Below are 26,110 nucleotides of genomic sequence, written 5' to 3'. Positions count from 1 at the left end.
GAGCTCCTTTTTTAAAATACGTCAATTCTGGCTTACTTCAGCTTATTGTAGAATAACTGTAATCAACAGAAACAAACAGAAAGTAAAGCTGCAATTGTTCTCTGCACCGCTTTTTAATTTTGGATGGATTTACCCGAGATAGTCTAAATGAAATCCATTGGGCATCCTTGAGAAAACAAGGCTGGACAGGAGCTCGGCGTCGCTGAGCGGCAGAGCTGGCGAGCACCGCGCTGTGTGCTGGGGATGTACCTGACATGGAGCTTCAAATTTAGTTCTGCAGTGCCATCTTGAGGTTTCGTGAGACAAAAGTGCTTTCTACGAGAGCGTGTTGGGCTTTTATCGGGCTGTAGGAGTCGGTAAAGTCGACCCTCCTCGCTGCGGGACGGGGTGCGCCCTTTAGCCCCGAGATGACGGTGCAGGAGGTGCAGTCGGTGCACTCTGGCAGCGCACCCCGGCCCGAGGCAGCACCGGCTCCTCGAAGACCTTCCCCTGGCAAGGCTCTGCCCGTTCAGCGCTCGAAGGAGCCCGTGCGAGCTCCGTCCCTCCCCGGGATGCCGGAGCACGGCGCTGCCGGATGCAAATGGCCGCCAGGGCCTGCGCCGCCGCCGGCTCTCCGGTTTCCGCCTTCCCGGCCCGGCTTCTGCTCCTCTCTGCCCCCCCGGCCTAGCGGCGGCCGGCAGCAGGGCGCTTCGCGGGCGGATCCGCGCCGCGAAGAGGGTCGGGGCTCCGCGCCGCCGTGCCGTGCTTGTGGAGACGTTGGGTGTGGGAGTCCCCGCGGGCCGAGGAGGCTCCCGGGCCCCGAGATCGGCGGGGCAGCGAGGGGGGAACCCTGAGGCGCGCAGCCCTGCGGGGCGGCGGCCGACGCGCGCTCGGGGCCGCGCTCGGCGAGCCCGGGTTCCCGGCGCCCCGGACGCGCTCTGAGGCGGCCGCGGCCGCCCGCGGGGCCTCCTCGGCTCGGGGCGGTTCGGCCGTTTCCGCGAGCGCCCGGGGATTTCCGCGCCAGCCCCGCCGCCCGCCCCGCGGGCCGCCTCGGGCGGAAGCGCCGTTCGCGCCTTCCCGCGGCCGCTCGGCTCTTTCCGCCACCCCTCCGGGGCGCTTCGTTCGTTTCCGCGGCCGCTCGGCTCTTTCCGAGGGGGCCGGCGGCGCGCTCGGCCGTTCCCGCCGCCCGCCGCGCGCTCGGCGGTTTCCGTGAGCGCTCGGCGGTTTCCGTGCGGGCCGCGGCGCGCTCGGCGCTTGCTCCCTGGCTGGCGCTCCTCAGTCGGCCGCTGCCTGCCTGTCGCCGGGCTGGGAGCGCCTGTGTGTGTGTGAGTGACGCGGCGGAGGTGTAGTTTGACGCGGTGTGTTACGTGGGGGAGAGAATAAAACTGCGGCGAGATCCCAGGCGCGAACGAAAGCAGTGACGGAGCAGCCCGCAACCGGTAAGAGGAGGACGGCGCCCAGCGAACAGGGGCGGGGGGGAGGGAAGGAAATGGAGCCCGGCGGGGACCGGGGCGGCCGGCGGGCGGCGGGACGCGGGGGCCCGGCCTCGCACCGCCCGCGGGAGGGGCGCCCGCCTCAAAGATGGAGCCGAGCCCCGCACCGTCCCCGCCGCCGCCGCGCCGCGAACAAAGGATAATGGCGGATGGGAGCCGGCCCCGGCGGCGGCCGCTCGGCCGGGCCGCTCCGGCGGCAGCCAGCGGCGGCGCTCGGCGCGGCGGGGAGGGCCCGGCCCCGCGGCGGGAGGACGAGGACGAGGACGGGGGCGCGGAGCGGCCGCTCACCCGCGGCGCGGGACGCCCTCCGCCGCTGCCGGGCGCCGGCGGCGCTGCCCCGCTCTCCTCCCCCGGCCGGGCCGGGCCGTGGCCCCGCCGCCAGAGAGCCGAGAGCCGCCGCCGCGTCCCGCGGGGCGCCGCCGGCGGCGCGTCCCGAGCCCAGCCCGCCTGCAGGAGGTCCCCGCGCCGGCACCCGACGTCTCCGAGCGGAGCCGGGCGCCCCGGCGGTATTCTTAACCCGCAGCGAACCCGAGCCCGGCCGCGGCGGCCAGCCTTCGCTCGGGAGCCGCCGGTGCCAGCGCCCCGCGGCTCCGGGTGCCGCACGACCGGCGGGATCCGACCTCTGTCCGTCCCTTAATCGCAAATGTCAACGACGGCGCCTTCCCACGCCACGCCGGCTCGCCCGCCGCCGGTGCCGCAGCTGCGGGCCGTTCCCGCCTTGTTCCCTAGGATAGAGGACTCTATTCCCGCTTCCAAACCTGGATATCCTCATCTCTGTGCTCAGCAATAAGTCAAAGTGACGTGGCAATCGGATCTTCTTAAAAATGTATTTTACACGAAGGTTATTACACCTCTCAAGTACACACGAGGAGATAGATATATTTTATTTTTGCGGACCATATGTCTTGTCTTTCCAGATTTTTTTTTTTTAATTGTCCCTTTTAAGTACTGCAGTGCTTTTGGAGTTACACTATTATGAAAAACATCTCTTCCTGAGGTTAGAAACAATTTTCCTGTTTCTCAAATAAAGGACTAGAAACTGACCTAGGATCATTAAGCAACTGCAGACCCACTGTGAGCACCAAGCACTCTCTTTTGAAATACAGTATCCCTTAGTCCCTTCCCCATCACCAGCAAATATGTTTGGCTTTGTTTGTGAAGTAAAATGTAAGTCACCAAAATAATTTTTTGGATCAGGACAGATATTAGCAATTCACAGAAGTGTGTGGATAGGCTGTCCTTCCTTCTGTGCAAATCGCTGTGTTCTGTCACTTCCACCACTGTCAACATAAATGCCAAGGGTGTTCCATGTCGCTTGTCGCTCTCTGTGATAGAGGGGTTCTTGAAGCTGTAACTGAACAGTGGACATCTGTGGGTGTCAGCAGGCAGCATAGCTGTTGGTGGTGATTAAATGATTTGTAGTGGCTGGTGTATTTCATTCATTCTTGGTTTGATGAGGTATGCTGTTCATTTTAAATACAAAGATGTGACAGTAAATCCTTGCATAGTACTTTCTGTAGCTTCAGAAATACGACACTTTATTTATCCCCCACACACGCTGTTTCATAACGGCAGAGGACTCTCAGATCCATGTTTTCTAACCCATACGCTGTATCCGCATGAGCCCTGTATATCCTCACGGGGCCGGTTGGGAATAGCAGCAGGCAGGAGATTGTATTTGCTGTGCATCACTGTCAGGTGACCCAAGATCAGATATTTAAGTGCAGGAAAGAAGAATATAATAATTTTTAAAATTTTATTGATAGAGTATAAGTGTTAAAAATAATTTTCCCAGCTTTGTATCTGGATCTCCCATGAGTTGTTTGCATCAGATCCTCCCCATGGCTTTGGTGGTAAGGTGCCTGCTGCCCTGGGTGCAAGGAATGGTCTGACAGGGGAGAGTGATCTGTTGATGCAGAAAATTTAGAAGCATCTAATTTAGGTTGTCAAGTCATCAGTCTGCCTGTTTTGTGGAAGTGTGAGCTGGTGTCACTATTGCTGGTCCTGAGATCAAATATAAAATGTTCTGGAAAGTAGAAGTTCAGCCGTGCTCAGAGGTGAGCACTTCTTGCCCATGTGCAGCTACAGCCCGCTGGGTGCAGGCTTTGCTAGCAGCTGAGGCCCTGATGGGGAATTTCTGTTGACACCCTTGTGCAACAAATGGGATATTCGCACTTCAACTCTATTTTAGGATCTCTTAGCAAGTGGAGATGGGTTACTCATGCCACACTTCTCAAGGCTTTGCTGCAATGAGAAGGCCTTGCCAGCTTTCTGCTTGTAATCTAAAGTCAGCTTCATGAAAAAGACAGTAATCCTCAGCGAGAGAAACAGCCCTGCTGAGTTGGGCTGGAGCTCACTGCTTCTTTGCCTGCTTGCAGCTGGAGATACATGGCAATGCCCTGGTTTTTCTCTAAATCAAAAATGGTGTGGCCTCATCTGTAGTCTGTGTAGTCACACTTCACGGTGATGATGAAAACCTGACCACCTCATGGTTAGTGATTTTCTTTGCAGTTCTCCCAGTGCCCACTAAGGCACTGACACCTATTTTATTCTTCAGAACTTGTCAGCTGCTTGGTAGTACTGAGGTTAAAAAAGTGAGAAAAAGCACAACACTTTCTGGTTTTGCGTGCTTCTAGAACTGCGTGTGTGAGCTGTGCAGATGAAATGCCCCTGGCTCTGCTTGTTCTCTGGGGTTTGCCAGGTAGAGCAGTGTTTGCAAACAGACAGGGATGCTGCTCCCATCTCTTTCTGGCACCGCTGAGTCCAAAGAATCCACAGGATTCAGAGAGTAAGGCATTTTGAGGAAGTCTGTTACTCTGTGCTTTATAAACTTACACGCAAGTAGTTTTAAAGCAGCACAGATGCCTGTTAGATAGTCTCAGTGATTCTAAGCAAAATGCATAGCTCAAGGATTTCTTTCATCCCTGAAGAGATGCCCCTTAAGATTATAAGGATACATGAGAATGTTTGTTTTGTTACAAATCTGAGACTGTTGGGTGAAAAATGTAACAATAATTCTGAAGATGGGAGAGTCCTTCCAGTTGCTATTCTGTTACCGTCACTCAGACCAGGCAGCCCCGGCTACTGTAGGTAAAGCTGCAGAAGGCCTTGCAGTGTGCTATTTTAAAGCTGCCTTCGTGCAGGAGTGTGAAACTGAAATGTCTGCCCTTGAGGTTTTCACACTTTTTGGAGGAGAGATTTGAAGTGATGTGTAGAAATGCCTTTGATCCTGTAAGTGCTATCTCATTGGCAGCTTGGTTGGTCAGGGAGGCTATCAGTGAAACCTTTTTCTCCTTCATTTGGAAGAACTGTAAGTCTGGGTTGTGTTTTCCTTTTCTGTCAGGCTGGGTTGTATTTCCCCACTCCGGCGCCCTGCCCTAGTTGCTGCAGGGCTGCACAGTGGCTGTGCCAGCACATCAGGAGAAAGGACAGGACTGGGAGAAGCAGGAGAGGGGCAGCCTGAGCAGCAGTGCTGCTAGATGAGAAAATGCAACCTGCACGAAGTTCTTAGATTATTGCTGTGTTTATAGCCAAGTTGGATCACATGGATCTTGTTCTTTTTGCTGTGGCACTTGATCATTTCACTAAGTTTAAGTTTTTTATGTGTCAGATAGTAGGAGTAAATGAATGTGAGCAGCAGCTGCTTCCAAACTTTAATACCGTGTACACATACTGTTTGTCACACTACTTATTTACTTTGCTTAAGCACCTTCTGTGTGTTTAACAACTCCTGTGTTCACTTCTTCAGCGCTGTTCTTTGTTGATCATCTGCTCTAACTCCTAACCTCCTGTCCGTGTTCCCTGCAGTGCCTTGCTGCAATCTTTTTAACCATCTCTCCAGCTACAGTACAACCTTCCGTCGCATTTTGGCTTCAGTATTGCATGTATTTTTCTGGTAGATACTGTCCCAATCCTTCTCATTCTTGACTGCTATTCAAATAGCAGTCCAGTTTTCCTTTCCCTTGCACCGTTCCTAGGGACGAATGTGGAATCTCTTCCCATCCAACTGATCTTTTATACCCCTTAGAATGGTAGATGGGAAGCAGTATTTTCTTGCCTTTCCCTGATGGCTCTTCTCTGGCTCTGTATAGTTGGCCCCGTCTCAAATTCTGCTGGTGCCTGTCCACTCCTCCAAGAGACTTGGAATATACACAGGGTTTGTAAATTAAAGCCTTCGTATGTTGTGGAGAGCCTTCTCTTGAGAAAATCCTAGGGCGGTAGACAAAAGCAGGGCTTCTGACCCTCATGAAACTCATCCAAATTATTCTGTTTTGTACTGATAGGAACATTCTGGGCAATACTGAGGGAGGGAAGGTGTGGAAAAGGGCGGTGTGCAGAAACACTGCAGTGTGGCACCAGCAGGAGCCTGCTGCCCTCATTTCATCTGAGCTGACACGACTGTATGTGGCTTTCAGCAGACAGATATCTTTCTCCTTTCCTTTCTCCTGCTTTTTGTTGCATGTTGTTTGCCCATCCCTGGCATAGGCTGTAGTGTCGGTTGTACAATTTAGTAGGCCCGTTCAAATCACTAATATGTGAGAAAACTGTTGTCAAGTCAGTTTTCTTCTGCTTGAGTGAGCTGAGTCAGTTGGTGATTGAGATCCTGCTAGTACCAGCATGGTGCAAATTTAAAGTGAGACTGGAGAAAGGAGGAAGACAACTATGTCCCTTCAGCAGCAGAGCTGGACCACGGCCTGTCCCAGGGAGCTGCAGCACATCCTTGTTTCTGAACCATGGGAGGAGCTGGGCTCTGTCTTTGTGTCTAGGAAAGTTGTAACACAGCAAGTGTTTCAGCTGAATTAAATAAAAAGAAAACTGAAAGTTTCCTTCTTTTGGAAGGCCTGGTGACACCTGCATGGTTGAACTAGCTCCTCCTCATCAAAGGTGGGTTTCAAGAGATTGGATTGATGTGACAGTTGACTGCCTCTGGTTGTGAGGAGCCCAGTCAGATGGGGAAAATTGCATTTGATAGCTTTTAATCAAGCCTCACTGGAAAGACAAAGCTCCAGAAGTTGTCCAGGCCCAACACGTCAGTTTAAGTCCTGTCAGCCATCCGAGGCACCTGGGCTAGAGCGAGTGCCTTTAGTTACACTGCTACTACATGTAACTGCTGCAGCCTCTCCTCTGGGTTTTAAAATAACAACTGTGGCTGAAACTTGTAACAGGAAAGTTGTAGCAAGAGGTTTCTGTGGATTGCACACTAGTGCACAGTATCCTGAGGTGGGCAGAGAAGGCAGCATGGTACCTGCTGCAGACAGCTGCTTTCTCAGAGGTGGAGCAGTCTGAAGTACATGGCGCTCTACCCAGTCCTCAGCAAGCCCTCCTTGAAAAAAAATCTGCTTTTAGCCTCCCACTCTTAAGAAGAGTTATTAATAAAACATTAATATTCATGTTACAGAATGTGTGTTTTCTTCAGCAGCTTTGTTATTTCCTGCAGTCTTACGACACCTATCCATAATTGATCTACTTTGTTTCCATGGGCAGGCCAGGCTTCAGCAGAGTAAACTCTTCTTCACCTTCTCTGTTCTTGGTCCCATGGCAGCAGGACCAGTACAACTGCTTGTGGGGTTGTGAAATTATCAGAGAACAAGTCCAGATTAAAGATAAGTTGTATTTTCTGCTTCATATGTAGTCCAAATTGGTCCCCAGTCCCATTTACTGCACAGCTTCACAGGCAGCTTATAAGGGTAGAAATAAATAGGAACAAGAAGGAAAGCTGAGCTAGAGCAGTGCTGCCAGCTATTATTAGTTGCAGAAAGCAAAACAGAGGTTTTCTTTTCTATGCTCATGCACTTTTATATACTAAAGCAAGGCATGGATTCTGTTTCTTTCTCTGGCCCTTTCTGATTCATTACTGACTCCTGCTGCTTATTCAGGTTCACCATTCTCAAATCAGAGTTACCAGCAGGTCACATCTCTGTTCCATCCAGAAAGTTGTGGTGCCCACTGGTAATACAGGTCTTAAATCCACACAGATATTTGAGAACCAAGATAACCAATTCTTGGTTATGGAGATGATACTAAAGCAGAGCAGATTTGCCTGGCAGGCATATGAAAGACCTTCCTCATTTTAGTTTTCCTGTACTGTCCATGCAAATACAAAAATGCATGAAAAATAAGACAGAACCCACACAGTTGATAAACTTATTATAGAATTTGGTCATGGTTTAGTTTCAGTTGGTGTTTAGGGAGGGTGGGTCATAGATTTAATTTTGGTACACTAAGCAAGATAAGATATCTTCTGTTGCTTCAAGAAGCAGTGCTAACCAACCAAGCAACAACAATTTCAATGTAACTCAGCCAGAGCAATTTCAGGATTTAAAGTATTTCCGAGCTGAGCTGTGGCATAAGCCCCAAGCCTTTCAGTTTTAATGTTGCAATACATTCTGTGAATTGGAAGCATTCAGAACTTGGACAAGGGCAAGGTTTGTAGGGAAGTGCTGTTTTTCTTGTGCATTCCTGGGCATATTCTACTGCAACACTCCAACTGTAGAAAATTCAGGTTTTCACTTCAGAGCAGCATCAGAGCAAAAGTTAGTCTATACTGCCCTTCAGGAAGGAAACAAAGCTATTACAACAAAATCTGTGTTGCATCTGCAGATACAGGTTATTTTGAAGTTGTTTCAGACACTTGGCTTTATATCTGTTAACTATCAGCTCTGTATAAATTATTCGATCTTGCTTTCAGATGACCAGTTCTAATTATATTCTGTTAATAAAAGAGTGGAAACATTGGTCTGAAACATCAGTTTTGTTGTGTTTTTTTTTTCCTGAACTCATTAAAAGTGGTGGTGTTTTCTAAACAAGACTTCCCAGCGTTTACCAAGTTACAGAACTTTGTGTTGCACTGTGAGTTGAACTCTACGGTTACTACATATGTTACAAGCATCAAATGGAACAATGTATTTTTTTTTTTTTAAATGTTCACCCCTATAGAACTTGCAGCCTAAATATCAGAAATAGCATTTTCAACGAGCTATTTAGCCACTGACATTCAGAAGAGGGTTTGGAATGGAGCGGTCTATTCTCACCAACAAACAGAATCTCAGCACAGACACAAACTGTTACATAAAATTCTTTTCTCAAGTTTAATTATATGTTGATAATACCTAAAACTCTCCATGCTTGCCCTCGCTTTCTTAACTGATCTGACAGTTCTCTGAAACAGAAGAATAATGAGAAAAAGACAGTAGTCTTTGGACTCTGGAATTTCAACATCTGGCCCTTTTCAGTTTGCAGTATTCTGCTAAGGTGACTTTAGCAAAGGTGACAGGATTTAAACCTCAGGCTTTTTGTCACATTTTTCTATGAAAAATAAACCTCAAACGGATGATGAAATTCAGGTGTCTAATTTAATGTTTCAGGTGACCGAATAAAGAACTTTAAATACTGACAGCTGCCCTCCATCGTTACAGGATGGGAAACGTTTACTTTATTCATGGGGAAGTACCCTGAATTTCTGGGACTTTCCAGCAGATGAAGTTTTGTAATATAAAGTTACATTCATATTACATTAGATGTCATCTTTAATCAGTGTAATCTCTAAGCAGCTTGAGTCTAGTCTTATGGTACGCTATCCTGATGAATGTGAAGTGCCTATTAATATTTTCACACTAAAAAATTAACCCACTTACTCTGGAAATGAGTTACTTTGAAAGTGAAAGATTTTGAGTAATAATAAACATGTCTCTATGGGTATCTGTCTTTTTCACATTCCTACATATGCTTCTGTTAAGTCATACCTAGCATATACTGTAAATTACTACACTGAAAGAAACACCTGTAGTGAGACGATAGCATTCTCCACTACAGCATCAGGATCACTTATTTGTTGCATTCCTGATCTTTGGGCCTCGAGCACTCAGGTTCACCAGACTGCTGTGACTCTTTGTAACGCTCAGCTTTTTTTAGTGTGACATTCCTGATCTGCTCTGAGCACTAAAAGAGCTGGGTGATGTTTATGTAATTTCAAAGGAGCCTCAGCCTTGTTCACTTCAGCGTTTGTTTTGGTCCCAATGATTGGACATGTACAAATCTCTTCCGCGTGTTTAGAGCAAAGCCTGTGCAGGAGGGCATGTTATTAAATGCCCTTATGTTCACTCAGGGACCTCATAATATGAACTTTTTCTGGGAAAGTTCTCTGTTGAGCAGCCAGCCATTGCTGCATAATTGTTTGCTAAGAACTCCACCACAGAGATAGCCCTGCACTGAGCACCAGTGTGTACAAAGTCTCTTCTTGCAGAGTTCTGTGCAGCTGCAGGTTTGGGACCAGCACAGTTCCTCCAGCCTCTGAGCTGGGACATTTAAAGGTTGTCTGGCATATAGACAAAGAGCCTTACTATACACATCCAAATGTTTTCTAATATGACCCACAGCAGTTAGGTTGGTCTTGCTCTGTCAGAATGACTGGTGGGGCAGTTTAAGGCTACAGGACACAAAAATGCATACAGAGGAAAACAAATGTCTTTTGTTTGAATTACAGTGGCAGGTCAAGTCCTGATAGGTCTACAGAGTGGGGAAAAAAGAACACATGCACTTTCTTAGATGAGTCTTAACCTTGCTATCTTTGCATCACTTTCTGCTGTGAATACTGCTTTCATCATCGGTGTGGACACCAGTCTCTGTAACACCTCCTCCTGTTTCCTCCCTCTCTCTGGGGAAAGAAGAGGTATCTGTCTGCTTGCAGAATGAGCTTTCCTTTCTGTCATTTAGGACTGCCTTAGTTCCTCTGCTGGATCACTTTCGCATTCTCAAGTTTGCAGTGAAGGGAGACAGGAAGCATCCTGGCTCCTGTTGAGAAGCATGGCAGATTTCGTTACTTCTTGAGCAGCTCTGGCTGAGTGGTACCAGAGCACATTTTCTGAATTGCTCATTGTGCCAGCCAGGCACAGCCTTCCTCCGTATGCAGAAATCATGCAGCTGCTTTCATGTGATGCTGAGCCCAAACTAATAACCCCTGTTAAGAGGTAGGTAGGGTGTTCCAGCTTGGACACAGGGTGTCATGAGCAGAACAGACATGTTAGTTCATTGTACTTACTGTTGTAGTCGCAGTACTTGAGTTCAGGCTGCATTAATACAACACATGGCTTTTAGATACCTGTGTCCAGCGAACTTTCACCATGGACTCAAGAGATGCAGCCTGCACCATCTGTTAGATACCCCTGTTTGCAAAAGGGAGTATGATCTGCAGTATCAAGCAATGTCACAGAGGCCTTTGAAGTAACAAAAAGGGAAAGACTTCACTAATGTTAGTGGAAAGGTCTGTTCCTTTTTTCTTTAAAAAAAAAAACGGTCATTTGGATAGTGTCTGGTCACAGTTAGCACCCTTAAAGTGAAAAAAATTGTCTGGTGTCATTGTTACATAAGTCAGCCTCAGATCTCGTGGGCTCTGTAATCTTCAGTTCTCCACCCGCAGTTAAGAAATAAACTAAACCTGCTTACCAACAGCTATGCTTATGTTAATTTTCTAGACCTGTACCAATTGCTTCTCGAGTTTGCTTCTCGAGTTCTTGATATGGTCAGCAAGAGCATTGGCTCCCAAACATCGTAACAAAAATCATTTGATGCCCTTGTGTCATCTTGAAGATGTCTTCATACAAATAATACCATTCAGATATATTGTTGTGATAACTTTTACCAACAGCCACAAGTTGCAGAGTTCTCCACAGTGCTTTCAGTAGGCACATGTAGATAAGATCTGTGTCAATTGATATTTTTACATAGTTGCACCTTTGTGAGAGAAAAACTTTCTCCCACTTGCAGGAATTACAAGAAATCAGTGCAGGTTGAAAATTAGGTGCTTTTTATGCTCTAAAAATAGTCTCAGAGAAAAGATGGTAGGCTGCGCTAAGCTCCAGTCAGTTAGTATGTAAATGCGCTGTATAAATAACATTGGCAACAAACATATGAGAACTACAAGATGTGTTGAATTCTTAGAAACAAGCAAGTTCTCCTGAAGTCTTTGTGAATAGATAGAATATACTGCCCAGGTCATCCTTAATCTGCTTTCTCTACAGTTTCAGTTTGCAGACACTTTGTGGACAATTTTTTTTACTGCACATATTGGCTAAAGCTGTTCGTAAATATTTATCATGGTTCTATCTTACCATTAGGATCATGGACGTAAAGCATATAGATTAATCTTTTAATACGCTATGTGAACTGAGTATGAGGACTGAACATTTATAAATAAAACATCTTTATGGATTAAATCTTAAATAATAGTAGTAATAGATACCAAATGACTTTATAACCTGTCTGTAATTTGTTTTGGCATTTTCTTTTGTTAACTGAAGTCTAACAGTTTTGAGGGGGATTTCTGACTGACAGGTGTGAGATAGCGGTGAGGCATTTGGTTTCTTTTCATTGTTAATATCTTAGGAAGCACTTACTGTCATCTCTTCCCCCAAGCTTCTAGAAGGGCCTTGGCAAAACTGGTGCATTCATACAAGAGCTATCCCTCCTACTAGATAAGGTTTTCAACTTAAATAGATTTTTTTTTTTCACATTATCAGTTGAATGTAAATATATTGGAGTTATTTGTTTTTTAAGATGAGCAGGAGAGTTCACCTTTATCTTTAGTGCCTGATTTCTATTCTTAATGGGAATGTTTGTAGTTCAGTTAGGTCCCTTGATGATGTTATATTGAACAAGAAAAGGCAGTATACATTAAAAATAAATTATGCATATGTACAAATGCTTGCTGGATGCTCTTGTGACTTTTTTGATATAAGAAATAAATTTCAGTTAATTATTGTCGAGTCTCTTTTCCTTTTAGCAAGCCTGAAGACAAACTCTGGATACTAATACAATGCCAAGAGCGTAAAGGCAAATCAAGAAAATCCAGCACTGAAGAATGCATAAGCACCATTCATTCACACATGGTACAAGTGCATTTTCATTCACCTCTGCCTGGTAAATGTCAGTTTCATTGTGTTATGCAAACACGATAAAATTGAATCTAAAATTGATGCCTTATTTGGGTGCTCTACTCTGTAGCTGTGAGTTCAGTTTTAGATCTTCCACCTTTTTAAAAAATCTCATAGCTTTTTCCCTAGTGAGAGGGAAATAGAGCATGCAAACCAAATGTTTTGTTCCAATACAGCAGTCATTTAGATATCTAAATCTGTTAAAGTATGAGAAATTTTCACTGACTTTGAAAATGTAGCTACAACTGCATTAGAAGGCTTCTTGAATAATCATGAGCCAAAAAAGTTTGTGAAGCATAACTAAGGTCCCTGGTTGCATTTTTCAGTGACCGATATGAAAATGCTATATTTTCATCTCACTTACTTTGGCTGCTGCATTCAATCAGCAGAGTGATTTCAGACATCCCCTTGTGTCACACTGATGTAAACAGAAGTGGGACCATGGCTATCATGTTCAGCTGATAGTATGATTCCACTTTGTGCAGGATCACTTTAAATTGAGAATCATTTTTTCTTGTAAGTTCAGGATGAAATATTTTATCTTCAATGGTAAGTGTTTTTCCTGCTTTTTATTGCATTTGCCTCACAGATTGCTGTGCTTGAATGCAAATATCTGGAGGATCTTTCTTATTTTTGGCATTTTTTACAGGAGGTTATTGGGGCAGTTTTGGTACTCACACTTCCAGTTTACTTGCCTGGCCCCTGTACTGCCCTGACCTGTAGCCAGCCTAATTGTGAGTGGCTGTATGGTGAACAGGGTTAGAGGAGTGGTAGAAAGTAGTTTTAAGAAGAATTAGCAAAAAGAATTAGCAAACTAAGTTGTGTTCACAGCGTGGTGCACAGTCTTCTGTCACCCAAAGGAGAGAGCAGGACAGGAACAAGCGCTTGAGGGCAGAGGCAGTGACAGCTTAGGATGGCAGTGAATCTCACATAAAAACTGCAATTTGTGTGTAGTCATTAGTGACAGAGAGATAATTATGGGCCTGTTTTGTCATGTTGCGCGTTTATTAGTGGTTATTTGAAGTCTCATGTGTTAGCAGTAAATAAAATTATTTTTCTCTGAACATTTTCAGTCTGACAGAGATTGAATAGAATTCACAGAGCAGCTGCTCAGCAGCAGTTGAAAAGGCTGCCACACTGTGAAGTAACAGTGGAAATGTTTATAGATTGCAAGTGAATGTCCTCACTAATTACACTGAAAAGGTGTAAACAAATAATAGCACACAGCAGTGATGTTTGATGACTTTTCAGTGCTTTCATGGTGGATCTGTGGCTTAATAAAGCCACATGTATTAAATACATGTGGCTTTATTTAATTCCTGGAACTGTGGACTACGGAGCTGTATGTGCTTCCTGAACAATGGTGCTGGTATGCCTGCTATGAACAAAATGGAGTACAGGCCATAGTGAGCACTGCTTGAGGAGCAGGAGGCTTGACATGCTCACTTTGGAGGAGCCTTCCAGAACTCAGGACAGCTACTGAAATCAGGACTGGCATATATGCAGCAGCATTCATGTTAAAGCACCATACAAAACTGTTAGCGTACTTATTCTCTTGTCTGAACATCCTCAAATCCGCTTCATGCTAAAGGTTGCTGGAGATAATAAAATGAAGAGAACGCAGGAGGAGGCAAAACAGGCTTCATTCACATTTGGGACAAGAAGCTGTAAGCAATATCTGTAAAAGGTGCATGCCTTGTGAAACAGTTTATTCATTTTAATACGTGTAGACCTGTCTGTGTGTAGCTACTATCGTGGCCCTGCACTGCCGCACACAGCTCAGTGGCTGGGTGCTGGGCTGGGCCTGAAGCAGCATGGCCATGGCGGTGACATCGGCGGGATGATCGGACGGACTCCTGACTGGACATGGCGCATGCCGGACTGGTGGGCACAGGTCTGTCAGGTCTGTTCCCCGCTGGCGTTGGAAGCCATTGTGGTGCTCTTCAACATCTGGTTGGGTGCTTGAATAAAGTGAAACCAAAAGCCATCCCTTAGCTATGGAGGAGAAAGGCCTTTCAAAGTAGTAAAGTGTGTGGCCTAGTAAGTTCCAGGTGACGGCCACGGCTGCTGTGAACGGGCTGCGGCTGTGGCTGCCGGCTGTACGCTGATTTGTGCTGCCTCACTGCTTTGCGACACTCCGGACCTTCTTCACTTGCAGAAGGTTGTATCTGCTACAGCTGCCACAGCACTGGTGCTTTGCTTCTTGGACTTAGCGGTGGTTGGGAAGTGGGCTCCATCTTCTTTCCTTCGGTCTGGTCCTGCATGGTGACACGCCATCCTTGCAGAGCAGGAAAGCTCTGCAGTAGCTGCGAGCCAAGGTCTGGTGCCAAGGGGTGGGCAGGGATCAGGGGGTGGGGCATTGCGTCTGGGAGAGATGCTGGAGTTTGTAGGGGTATCTGGGGTAAGAGATACAAGGAGAAAGAAAGCGGATATACCAGGGAGGCCGAATAACTGGCAATAGGTGAGTACTGTGGATTGAAGAAGATAGGAAATCTGTAAGAAGACAGTTATATCTTCCTGAGTTTAAAGACAGGAAGGGAGGTGGCTGTACTCATGCTCTGAGTGTACAGCATTGGAGCTCAGAGATAACTCTTATCTGCAGGTCACCTCCGTCAGCATCCTGTCTGTGAGCAGTGGGTACCTCACAGAAGTACTGGGAACTATAAGAATTAAATACAACATAATCTGCCCCCTCATGAAAGTATTTGATTTTTTAAGGATTCAAAATTAATTTACATCTTGACTCATTGTTATCTTCCTTTCAGTTCTGCACTTTTTTTTTTTTTGTATGAAATAATCTCCTTAATTACGGATATTCTTGTTGTCCTTATGCATGTCTAACCCTATTTTAATCCTGATAAATTGCTTATCAGTGTCAGTGGCCTTTTTGTGTAGTACATAAAGTACAATTTTCACCTTTTTTTTTTTTAGTAAATATTTTTAAATTTTTATTTTTATACTTTTAAACTTGCAGTCCTTTAGCTTTGCTGTTTTATATTCAGGCAGTGAATGTTTCTGGCTTACTTTCTGTGTTACTGAAATGTTTGGAGCACATCTTTCGGAAGTAAATAACACAGTTTTTTTGCAGCCTCCTGATACAGCTACAGGCTTTCATTCCCCAAATGCTTGCTTTCTCTGAACACCTGAATTCCTTAAAGCCCATTTCCACAGTATGCTGAGATCCTCTGCACTGTAATCCAACTGATAGATAGGCCCACTTACACAAACAGAATTTTTTAAGTCTACCCAGTACCTTATTACTGTTGCATTCTAGCATTTTAGCTTTTCTTGTCATAGGTGCATGTCAAGCAGAAACTTGAGATGAGCTAGAAGCAGTAGTGCCCAGAGCTCTTTCCTTGGTTTATGCTATGAACAAGACAGGACTATTTGGATTATTTTTGCAGTGTATGTAGTTCAGGATTTCTTAGGCATTCTGCAACTGTTTGTGTTCATTATCATAATTCTGTGCTTAATGTCTTAGTGCTGTGATATTGCAGCTTTGTTGAGCACAGTTAGTTTCTGCTGAACTTGTTCTCCCTCTACTGATTTGATTAAAATGAATTACTGGGTGTCAGCTGCATGTTTTATCGTTTAGTTGTTCATCTCTGGAATTTCAGTTAGTCAGTAAGTACATTAAATAATACTAGGGTTTTTTGAATTAATAAAGAAAGTTATCTATTAAATATAAGTGTTGAGTTAGACCATACCTAATCAGGTAATCATGTCAGCTTTCTTAACCTGTGTTCAGAGTTCATTCCCAGCATGTTTCAGGCAAGCAGAGTCCTGTCTTTTTCAACTCTGGTTGTTACAGCTGTTTTGGTGGTTTTTTGTTTTTTGTTTTTTGTTTTTTTTTTTGGGGGGGGGGGTTGGTTTTTTTGTTTGTTTTTGTTTTGTTTTGTTTTGTTTTGTTTTTTCTTTTTTTCCTTTAGTTTAATCTAGGAATGCTTAGTTCAAGATGAACAGCACCAAGAGCTATTTTTCTGAAAGTGGAAGTGTGACTCCTTTTTTGACAAATTGGAAAGCAGCCTGGAAGCAGGGAGGAATTGGGAATTGCAAGAATTAATAGGGATTGATAACCTTATAGTCTTACAGCCATTATAGTCATATGCTCAAGCACAAAGTCAATAAACTGATCAGTGCATTATGTGAAGACATAAGAAGGTAATTTCATTTAGATAGATACATTTAACAAATATTTTTGAAAGAACATTTCTGAAATGAGTCATGCCTGATACAATGATATGCATTTTTATTAAGTGTTTACGTTCTAAGTGTCTTGCCTTGTATGCCTTGGCAATCTTTTAATACTGTGCTGTTAAAACAAATGTGAAACAATGAAACGGTCAGTGTATCTTGAGTGTGAAGCCACAATGCTCACACTAGGTAAAAAGGTAGTAGTAAAGAAGTTGGAATACAAATCCTCTGAGGTGGAAGAACGTTCCAAATTAACCAAATTCAAGATTACTTAGAACCTGTAAATAACCGAAGACGAAGCTTGTCCAAAAAGCCCCTACAAGTCACCCTTGAAACTTGCTCCAACTGCATGTGTCAAGATGCAAATCTTGCAGGCAGCTTCCTGCATTGCTCAGTCCTTACTGTATGTTATGAGGAGTTTCCTTTTAGGTGTTTACAAGTCAAGTTAAGAATTTGGTTTCTAAAATGTTGGCATTTCAGAGGAGAGTGCACTTCAAACAGTTAAAACTTACTGTAATATATACAGAAATGACACAAATGTAGAAACTAGGCTTGTGAAACCAGAAGTCTTTTCCTTAATAATGTATGAGAAGACTGGGAATTCTTCCTACAAAAACATGTGTATCAACAGGAACTTGGCAACATGTGCTTTTGTGAACATTGGTAAGACCCTAATTCAAGGAACTTACTACATTTTATCTATTTCTAATCCCTTTTCCATAGCAATTGACTCCATGCTGGAGTCACAATTTCTATCAGCAGGCAAAGCCATTATTAGTTTTGCAACATATTTGAATACATAGCTGGGAAACTGTATCTTCTTAAGTTCTGTTAAAGTATTTGCCTGGGAGATGCTGCTGCTGTATGTGATCTGCCCGTTCTCCTAAGTGGTTCTGGTGGAGTGGGCTTTTGAGGATTTGAGAGAAAGATGTTGATTTGCTTACCCTAGGCAGAATGGCTGGTACAGACACAAAAAAGGGATCAAATAGACACCTCCATAAGAATGATAAAAATCAAAGAGAAACCTTTAGTGGACTTGAAAACAATGCTAAAATAAAAAGGAGGTGTGACATGGAGGACTAAAACTATCACAGTAAAAAGCTCACGTGTTAGAGAAAACCACTTAAAATGTAATCAATGACACCTTTAAGAACTCTTTGGTAATGTGTATTATAAATAGTAATAGTGCAGGAGTTTTCCTTCGTGCTTTCTGGAAGATGAAATGCAGTGAGAGAAACTGGGTGCTGTTGGGAAGAATGGGCTTGCAGTATTTGCATGGACACAGGCTGTCCTTGACATTCTTATAAAAATGGCAATGTAGACTACTTCAAAGCAATGAGTTCACAGTTAATTTCTTTCATGACTAGTTTACAGCCATATACCTATAGTTAAAGTGTTTTTTATCTGTAGGCATTTGTCAGACTGGTGTCACATACAGTGGAATGTAAAACCATGACAAGAAGGAGAGGTGGAACAAAATTCCAGCGTTTGGAAGGCTTTAACTTTCATTTTCTAAAAATGTTTTTTTCATTGTTTGTTTTTAAGGAAAATCAAGTTTAATGACTGCTTCTTTTCACTTCCTAAGGTTTATAAACTAATTTTTTGGTACACACAACCACATTTCATTTTTTTCACACACACATACACACTGTCTGAACAATCTTTTTCAATAGTAAGTATACAGATTTTGCTTTATATACACTGACTTGCTTTCTTTTTGTGCTAGATGCAGTTACTACTTTGAAATGCTGTTTTATCATTTACTAAGAGATGGAAATTTCATATTATTCTGGGGTTTGAGTTGTGATCCTACTGCTTCAGGCAACGTGTCTCCTGAGCATGTTCTCATTTCTGTAATACTGAAGCCTAGTTGGCATTAATATTTCTCTGAGATTAGGTTTAAAATGAAGTATCTTGAAAATGGTCATGGTACCGCCACATACTGAAAGTCTTTTTCTCCAGGACCAGTAAAGTTCTGGAGGGAGAGGGGGATTTCTCCTTCTTTCCACCTGCCTACTGATCTGAGCATCCTCTGCCTCCAGGCCCTCTCGAAAGCAGAAATGCTCAACTGGTGGTTTTGCTCCTGCTCTGGAGAGCTGTGGTGCCGCGGGGTAGAGAGAGGCCTGAGTAACTGGGCAGCACACAGCGGTACACAAGATTGGTATTGTGGCTGTGGAGGTAATGGCCATTCCTCTTACTTAGTACTGGGGGTTCTGTATTTTAGTTTTGTATTACTGTATCCCTGGAAAGGTTTCCTTGTATTTTGAAGTTCTTTGTCAAATTTTAAATATTTACTTACCAGTATTTAAAGAAGAACTGAAAAGTAATTCTCAGAGATCAGTGCAGAATTTTGCATTCATTGCATTCTGCCTACATGCTGGGGTTTGCAACCTCTTTCTATAGAGTTGTGTTTTCTAGTGATCCAGACTTAACTCAGCTATTTCTTAAAAATATAAGTGTATTGGAAAATATGTAGGATACAAAACATAGGTCGTGATGAACTACTGTGTACCTCTTAATTTGAAAGTAATCAATTGCATTAAGGTTCTTCAAGCGCTGGCTTCTATCATTGTGTATACTGATCTGAATCCTGCAGAGTGGAAGAGCTTAAGTTGCTGTGACGTAGATCCATGCACAGTCTGGCTGTGGAAAAAATGTGTATGGAGCTGTTGCGTATTTAGCTCAGATAGAAGACTGAAAGCTAAGTAGCCAACACAGAAATTGCTGTTGGTTACCTGCAAACTGTAGTGATGGGGAGAGGGAGGGCTGTAGCAGGAATGCTTTTATGGCTTAATTATGGCATATTTTCACCTTGGCACTGAGGTTTCCTGACAAACTGTGGGTCACTGTGCCAAATTATGGAGGTAGTAGATCATCATAGTACAATTGCCCTAGCAATTATTTTAATATGAGTAAAACACATTTTTTTTCTGATCTCGGTTTTTGGAGGAAACTGGACCAGTTTTTCAGGAACATTACACATAGGAAAATGAACCTGAGGCAGACATAAAGCACGCAAAATTTTGCCTGAATGCTAATAGTTTGGCACCATTTTAATATGTAAATGAAACTAGTATGTAGTAATGGGAATTCAGATGCAGTGATTGCTACCAGATCCACTAAGAGTAATGGAATTGCATACCAACACAGACTTACGACAAATATTGTGATTGTAGGTAACTAAATGACCATGGAATCTGGAGCAGAGAACCAGCAGAGTGGAGATGCAGCCGTTACAGAGGCAGAAACCCAACAGATGACAGTACAGGCACAACCACAGATTGCAACGTTAGCCCAGGTATAAAATAATATGGTATAGTAGCCTTACCTATTGGGTGATTTTTTTAAGAGGGATAATGTCTGCTCATGGGCCTGAGTTAAGGTCCAATTGATACGACTCTGAAACAGCTGCTATGTATAGTTCCATTAATGTTTGTCTTCAGGTTTTTGTAGCATTAGAAATTTTCAACTTCACATCACTCTCGACTGTTAATTCTGAAGAACTGTATGTATGTAAATTTTGTAATTTTCACAGAATATTTAATATTAATTGAATTATTTCTATCATTCATTACCACAACCGTAACAATGAAAGGTTGGGTTGTTTTCAAATTATGTAATTTATTGTCTTTTTTGATACTGACCAGATTGTTTCGCTGTTGTATTTTCTGTTAGAAACTTGTCTATAATAATTAACTTTATTCTGAAGGAAACAAACAGAAAATCCAGTTAAATAATACAGAAAATACAACATCATATCAGATGGGATGAACATTGTAAACATTAGGATCAAGTAAATGGGACAACCTGGCATCTGACAGCTTGTCTTATCCTATGGAATTTCACAGAATTGTTCATCACATAGAGAGACAGAAGTAGATCATTTATTACTCCCGAATTATTTTGGAAAGGCAAGAAATTATGCAATTCCAGCTACATCTCTAATTCTGGAATCTAGTGTCAGTCTTGGATGCACTGATGGCTGGCAGAAGTAATTCTATTGTGTAAAATGAATACTGAATCTCTCATCTCTCTCCTTTAACAATTTCATTTTAAAAGTACTTGCAGTCTGCAAAGAGCTAGCATGTTTTTTAGATCACATAGCATGGGGAATTTGATATCTTTTAAGTGGCGCATGTGTTGAATTATGTACAATTTTATAGGTGGTTAATATCTCTAAGAAGTCTTTTCACCTCTCAGTAAACTCAGTACACTTCCATTCAAGTAATAGCACAGCGGTCCAAGCTGTTAAAATGCACAGGGCACTTTTTGTTCAGTGAGCTGTGGTGTGAATTTTCAGACCACCAGCTGCCCTGCACCAGCTTGCCTCTTTGGGCAGTTTTGTCACTGTCTAACTTAGGCACAGAATGTAGGAGGTGTGAATAACACTTCAGTGTCAACTAAGTGAAAGTCATTTATTTCTCTTGCAAAACGAGTAAGCTGCTTCCCTCTTGGTATGTGTTAAGATTTCATATGGAGAAGCAAGCATGTTTTACATTTATGTTCTGACATACTCACTTCCAGGTAGATAAACTTGCAGTATGGAGTGGACTGAACGTACTTCACTTGGGTAAAATTACTCTGGCGCTTGAATGAGATTTTTTTTTTTTTTTGGAGTAAGAAAAGGCTATGCAGTTATTATTAAAACCACTGTGAAGCACAAGCAAATATGTAAGTTTCCCTAATTCCCCTATTGTCATTCACTGTATTATTTGCACCCTGGCTATTTTCCAAACTTTATAATCCTCATGCAGGGGACTGAACAGTCCAAACACAATTCCTTGTCTGATTCTGATCGGCAGTGTTTCGTTAATATGATATTTTTAATGTGTCATGTGGCAGTGCTTGGCATTAGAGAATGCCCTCAGAGGCTCAGGCAAGTCTAAATAACTAATTATGTTAATTTAATCTTTCATTACTTCTTGTAAGCTCACCCCCTTATGAGCTTAGTCTAAATTCTGTGTTTTTAGCTAGCTCAGGGTAGTTTTTGGAGTCAAAAGGAAACTCGTTCCAGTTCCACAAGGTATGAGTCAGAGACATCTGCGGAAGTTGCATTCTGCTGTTGGCTTTGTGCAGCCACAGCGTAGCCTCCAGTTGATCGGCGTTGCTGTCACTGCCAAGGACTGTTCAGTCAGATGTGCAATATTATAAAAGGTCACTTGGTGAAGGAATATGATTTGCCAGAGGGAAGCGTGGTCACGCTAATCCCAGTCCCAGTTTTTCTCCTGCAAGCTAAGTATGGCCATGTAATGCTGCAGCCATTTTCATAAAAAAGGAAGGTAACAGCAAGCACAGATTGTGGATTAGGGAGGGACAGCTGTGGAGGAGAGAGATCTACATGAAATTCCCCTTAATTCTGTTGTTGAGCAAAATTTCTTTGTAAATGATGGATGTTTATGGAGATTCAGAGATGAGCTGTTGTAGCGTTTTGAGAACCACATGTCCATGAGGGCAGCAGAGAATTTGCAGTCTGCATACAGCAGTTCTCTGGGATTAGGCAGGACGGCAGTAGAACTCCTACTCCCACTGTAGCTAAATGGATTGCATTTCTTAAAAAAGCCATTACACACCAGAAGACTCCATTTCTCCAAATGTAGGGATGCAGGTGCAGGATGGCTAGTGAACGAGCCCTCACTGGCATGGCCCGTGATGGCCAAGGCCTGTGATGGCAAGTAAGGAGTATCTCTGGGGCCCTGGCACGGTGTGGCAGCCCTGGCACTGCTCTGCCTGCCAGGAGCCCAGGTGTGACCGCATGCACTGTGTCACCGGACCTGGGATGAGCACGACTGAGTCCTGGGGTGCCTGACCAGCCACAGAGCAGCCCCAGTGCACAGCCCACTGCTTGCCCATTGTGGTCCATGTCACTCGGCACAGCGAAGAAGCGAGACTTCTCCACATGGCATGAGCAGCTCTGCTTGTGGAGCGCTGTCCTTGGGGCCATGTCCTGTGCAGGGCCCTGTGGCTGCACACACACTGCCATGCTCAGCGCTGCACAGTTGGCACCTCACTCTGGGCATAGCCACTGCCTGCAGCTCTGTGCTTTAGAAAGGAACGTGTGTGTAGGAACTGAGATTTTAAAGAGTTGGGCCATTTTTCCTCAGACATGAAATAGCTGTTAAAGCAGAGTTTGTGTTTACTGGCTAGGCTGGATCAAAATAACTGAGTGCATATCTTTTGGTCCTCAGCATCCCCCTGTTTTTTTCTTTCTGAACACGTGGTTGATTTTGCCAGCTACTCAGTATGGTTTAGTCTCTAGTAAGTCTGAAAGATATGACTATACAAATTCTAACATCTTACATCTGGCAAATAACTGTGCATTTTCCTGAGTGAGAACAAAAATAGTTCCACTCCCATACGTTTCTGCCTTTGACTCAGCGGTGTTAGTAGGTGTACACCCAAATCCTAGCAGTGTGTAACTGAAGTAACTGAAGGTTAATATGTTTTTTTTAGGTTACTCAAAATAGAAGCAGTTGCGTTTTTCTCAGTCTTGTCAATGGTTTTAGAGGTGATATTTTGAGCCTGCAGAAACTCTGCATTAGATTAATTTGGAAAGTAGGTCAGATGTTGAGCATAGACAATTCAGGGTTTTTTGTATTACTTTGAAACATTTGGGTCATCTAGCTGGTGTCTAGATTAGATGTAATTTGTTCACCAGAAAGTGTTCCTGATAGTGAAATAAGATTCTGCAATAACCTAACTTTTGTTCCCTGTCTCTACATTGCAGGTATCTATGCCAGCAGCTCACGCAACATCTTCTGCACCCACGGTGACCTTAGTTCAGCTGCCCAATGGGCAGACAGTTCAAGTGCACGGCGTAATTCAGGCTGCCCAGCCATCAGTTATTCAGTCTCCACAGGTCCAGACAGTTCAGGTACTTGCTGAAGAACTTCCTAATACGCGAATTGCACCTTCTGAACGGTCCTGCCAGTTTGTTGGCTTCTATTGGGCTTGTGTCCTTGATTATGTTTTTGCTTAAATTAATTTAAAAGCAAAATCTGTGCAGTATTTGCTACTCTGCGACTTTTTTCTCTTCTGGTTTAACCTTTTTGACTTTAATTCATCACTGAGTTTCATTTCCCTCTAGAACTTGATTGGGGAGTTTAACAGGTTTCTGTTTTATCTTTCAGTATTTCTTAATTTTTTCCCTCTACTTTATTTTCACACAGTAAGAGTGTAAGAGTTAACATTGTCCTAAGGTGAACAAGAACAGTTTTTCTTATAGTGTAATCTGTTAATCTTTTGAGCCCGATATTCTGGGATGAGAGTCTTTGCTGCTTCAGGAAACATTTATATTGGTTTACAAAACACATCTGTATGTTTATGGCCCTTAAAATATACTTATTGGTCTTCTTGTAAAAATATTATTTAAATTTACCAGCCGAATGTTGTTTTTCTTCCGTAAAACAAGAAAGATAATGCAGTATGAATGAAGAGAGAGCTTAAAGACTTAGGAGAAAAGTAATCTGAAATCTTAAAACCCATAACCATTTATTTCTTTTTTCTTTGGAGCTATTTCAAGTCCAGTGTTACTTCGGGCAGCTACACAGAGTTAGACTGATAGATACCTAGCTGGGTATTCTTGTAAAAATAATAAGGCATGCATAACTTAAAACTAGGCCATTCTGATAATAGTCTTTATTTACTCCTTGTCGGCTTTAATGATGAGTTTCTGGCAGTCTCTGCCTTCTTCAGCTGATAGAGTCAGAAGTTCAGAGTTTTAATCTATTGGAAGCAAGCAGTTTTCAGATAAGTGCACTTTACTAGCACAGAGGTGGGAGACAGGAGACTGACAGTGAAATCCTGGATGGGATTCACCTGGCTCAGTGAAAACACAAATGTGTATGGAATGCTGTGATACATATAGCATGGTATTTCACTGACAGCCTTGGACCTGTCCAGGCCCTCTATCTGATAACTGAGATTTAGGTGCCAGCAAGCTTTTGGATCCTTTAAGGATCTTCCCTACGGTGCTTAAAAAATTGTGCTGAGAGCTGTGTTTCTCACATAAGAATTTTGCTGCTGACTATAATGAGCTTTGTATATTTGTAACATGAATATAGCCATTTGAAAGCCTCAAGAGTTTATGTATTTGAGGTTTTTTAAATATTTTTGGGACACTTTGAATGTAAAACTATGGAACTACAGTTGTTAGAAACATTTTAACTTTCCCTTATGAATCTTTTAAAGTTTTTTTTTTTAGCTCCAATTTTCAGACTTGCAGCACTGCATTATTTTTTAGCATCTTCAGGCATGACATTTTCCTGACGATTTCCCAAAAGAAAAAGCAGTCTTTGTGTAATAAATCCATACAATGATTTATAAATTGTTGTTTCTCAATTTCATTATTTTGCTCTTTCCAACCTTTCTTAATTTGCTTTTAATTTTTCTCTCCCTAAATCTGACTGACTTCCTCGTTTGTTCCCTCAGAATGGATGGAAACAAGGAAGAAATCAAGAAAACCAAAAACTGTTTGGGACTAATTTTTGTATTCTCTTACTGTAATATTTAAATTCTAAGAGACATTCTCATGGGTAGATACCTGGCTCTGGTCATTCTTCATTGTATCTGTTACTTTTAAGCAGCCTGCTCTTTCTTTCCATTGCATAGGTAGTAGTAGTGTATAATACATGCGTCAGCAATTCCTTAAAATAAAGGCATTGGAAGTGTCCTGTTAAATTTGATTGCTGTTCTTATTTTCAGATCTCAACTATAGCAGAAAGTGAAGACTCACAGGAATCAGTGGACAGTGTCACAGACTCACAGAAACGGAGAGAAATTCTTTCCAGACGACCCTCCTACAGGTAAGCAGGTTAAAAGCAGAAGCATTTTTCTTGTTTGATGTGTTCTTCACATGGAGTGCCAAATGGGGGGATTCTATAGTTCTGTTCAGATTTATTGAAATCTCTCTGTTTTGTCCACTATTTTTTCTCATCTAATACCTAGAATTCAAATTGTCTGGAAGGGAATTTGTTTTCTGTCCAAGTGGTACCTGGCACTGTGGAGCGCTTGTGCAGTGCTGGGGTTCCTGCACACATGCAGAGCTGAAATAGTAACAGCAAAGCACTGTTTGTCAAGTTGCCTAGCAGGGTGACCAGCCTTCCCACATAGCTGAGCACAGATGTTCTGGTTCCCAAAGCCTTGGAAAGGCAACGAGTGTCATGTTGGAACTTAGAATCTACAACTGTGTTCACTTCATCACACTTTGAATTCTAGAGACAGTCCACAGGAAAACAGAATTACAAAGAAAGTTCCTTTACACCTAAGTGGCATTTTGCAGTGAGGTAATACAGTGCCTGCACTAAAAAAGGCTTGATAGTCCACTCTCTGTGGGACAGTGCTTAGTCTAAATGTTGCAAATAGCAGCAACTGGTTATGTTCAGTCCTACAGTCACAGTCAATAGGACCTGTAGCTGGGATGTTTCAGCTGTTTGGGCTTTGGAGAATTAGCCCATGTAAATAGTTAACAAACTGCTTTTTCTTTACACATGCTAATCTTACAGCTTTCTAAGGCAGAGT

General features: G+C 43.3%; 1 protein-coding gene across 4 annotated transcripts in view; it reads left to right on the top strand.

Moving 5' to 3' along the window:
* The first annotated feature begins 1,276 nt into the window (after positions 1 to 1,276).
* Positions 1,277 to 26,110, top strand: part of CREB1 (cAMP responsive element binding protein 1) — a 36,554-nt gene continuing 11,720 nt past the window's right edge. Inside the window, exons 1-5 of one of the 4 annotated variants that reach the window (XM_085228026.1) lie at positions 1,278 to 1,418; positions 12,250 to 12,386; positions 19,771 to 19,892; positions 23,319 to 23,465; positions 25,295 to 25,395. In XM_085228026.1, the coding sequence (XP_085084152.1) occupies positions 19,779 to 19,892; positions 23,319 to 23,465; positions 25,295 to 25,395 (362 nt within the window). In that variant the 5' untranslated portion in view covers positions 1,278 to 1,418; positions 12,250 to 12,386; positions 19,771 to 19,778. Of the gene's footprint in view, positions 1,419 to 12,249; positions 12,387 to 18,636; positions 18,773 to 19,770; positions 19,893 to 23,318; positions 23,466 to 25,294; positions 25,396 to 26,110 lie in introns of all 4 variants that reach the window. The other 3 variants (XM_085228025.1, XM_085228024.1, XM_085228027.1) reach the window with 3 other exon arrangements.

This window comes from Meleagris gallopavo, chromosome 7 (genome assembly GCF_905368555.1).
Source record: "Meleagris gallopavo chromosome 7, MGAL_WU_HG_1.1, whole genome shotgun sequence".
Classification (NCBI taxonomy): domain Eukaryota; kingdom Metazoa; phylum Chordata; class Aves; order Galliformes; family Phasianidae; genus Meleagris; species Meleagris gallopavo.
Note: the sequence above shows the minus strand (reverse complement) of the source record. Positions and strands in the feature narration are given on the sequence as shown.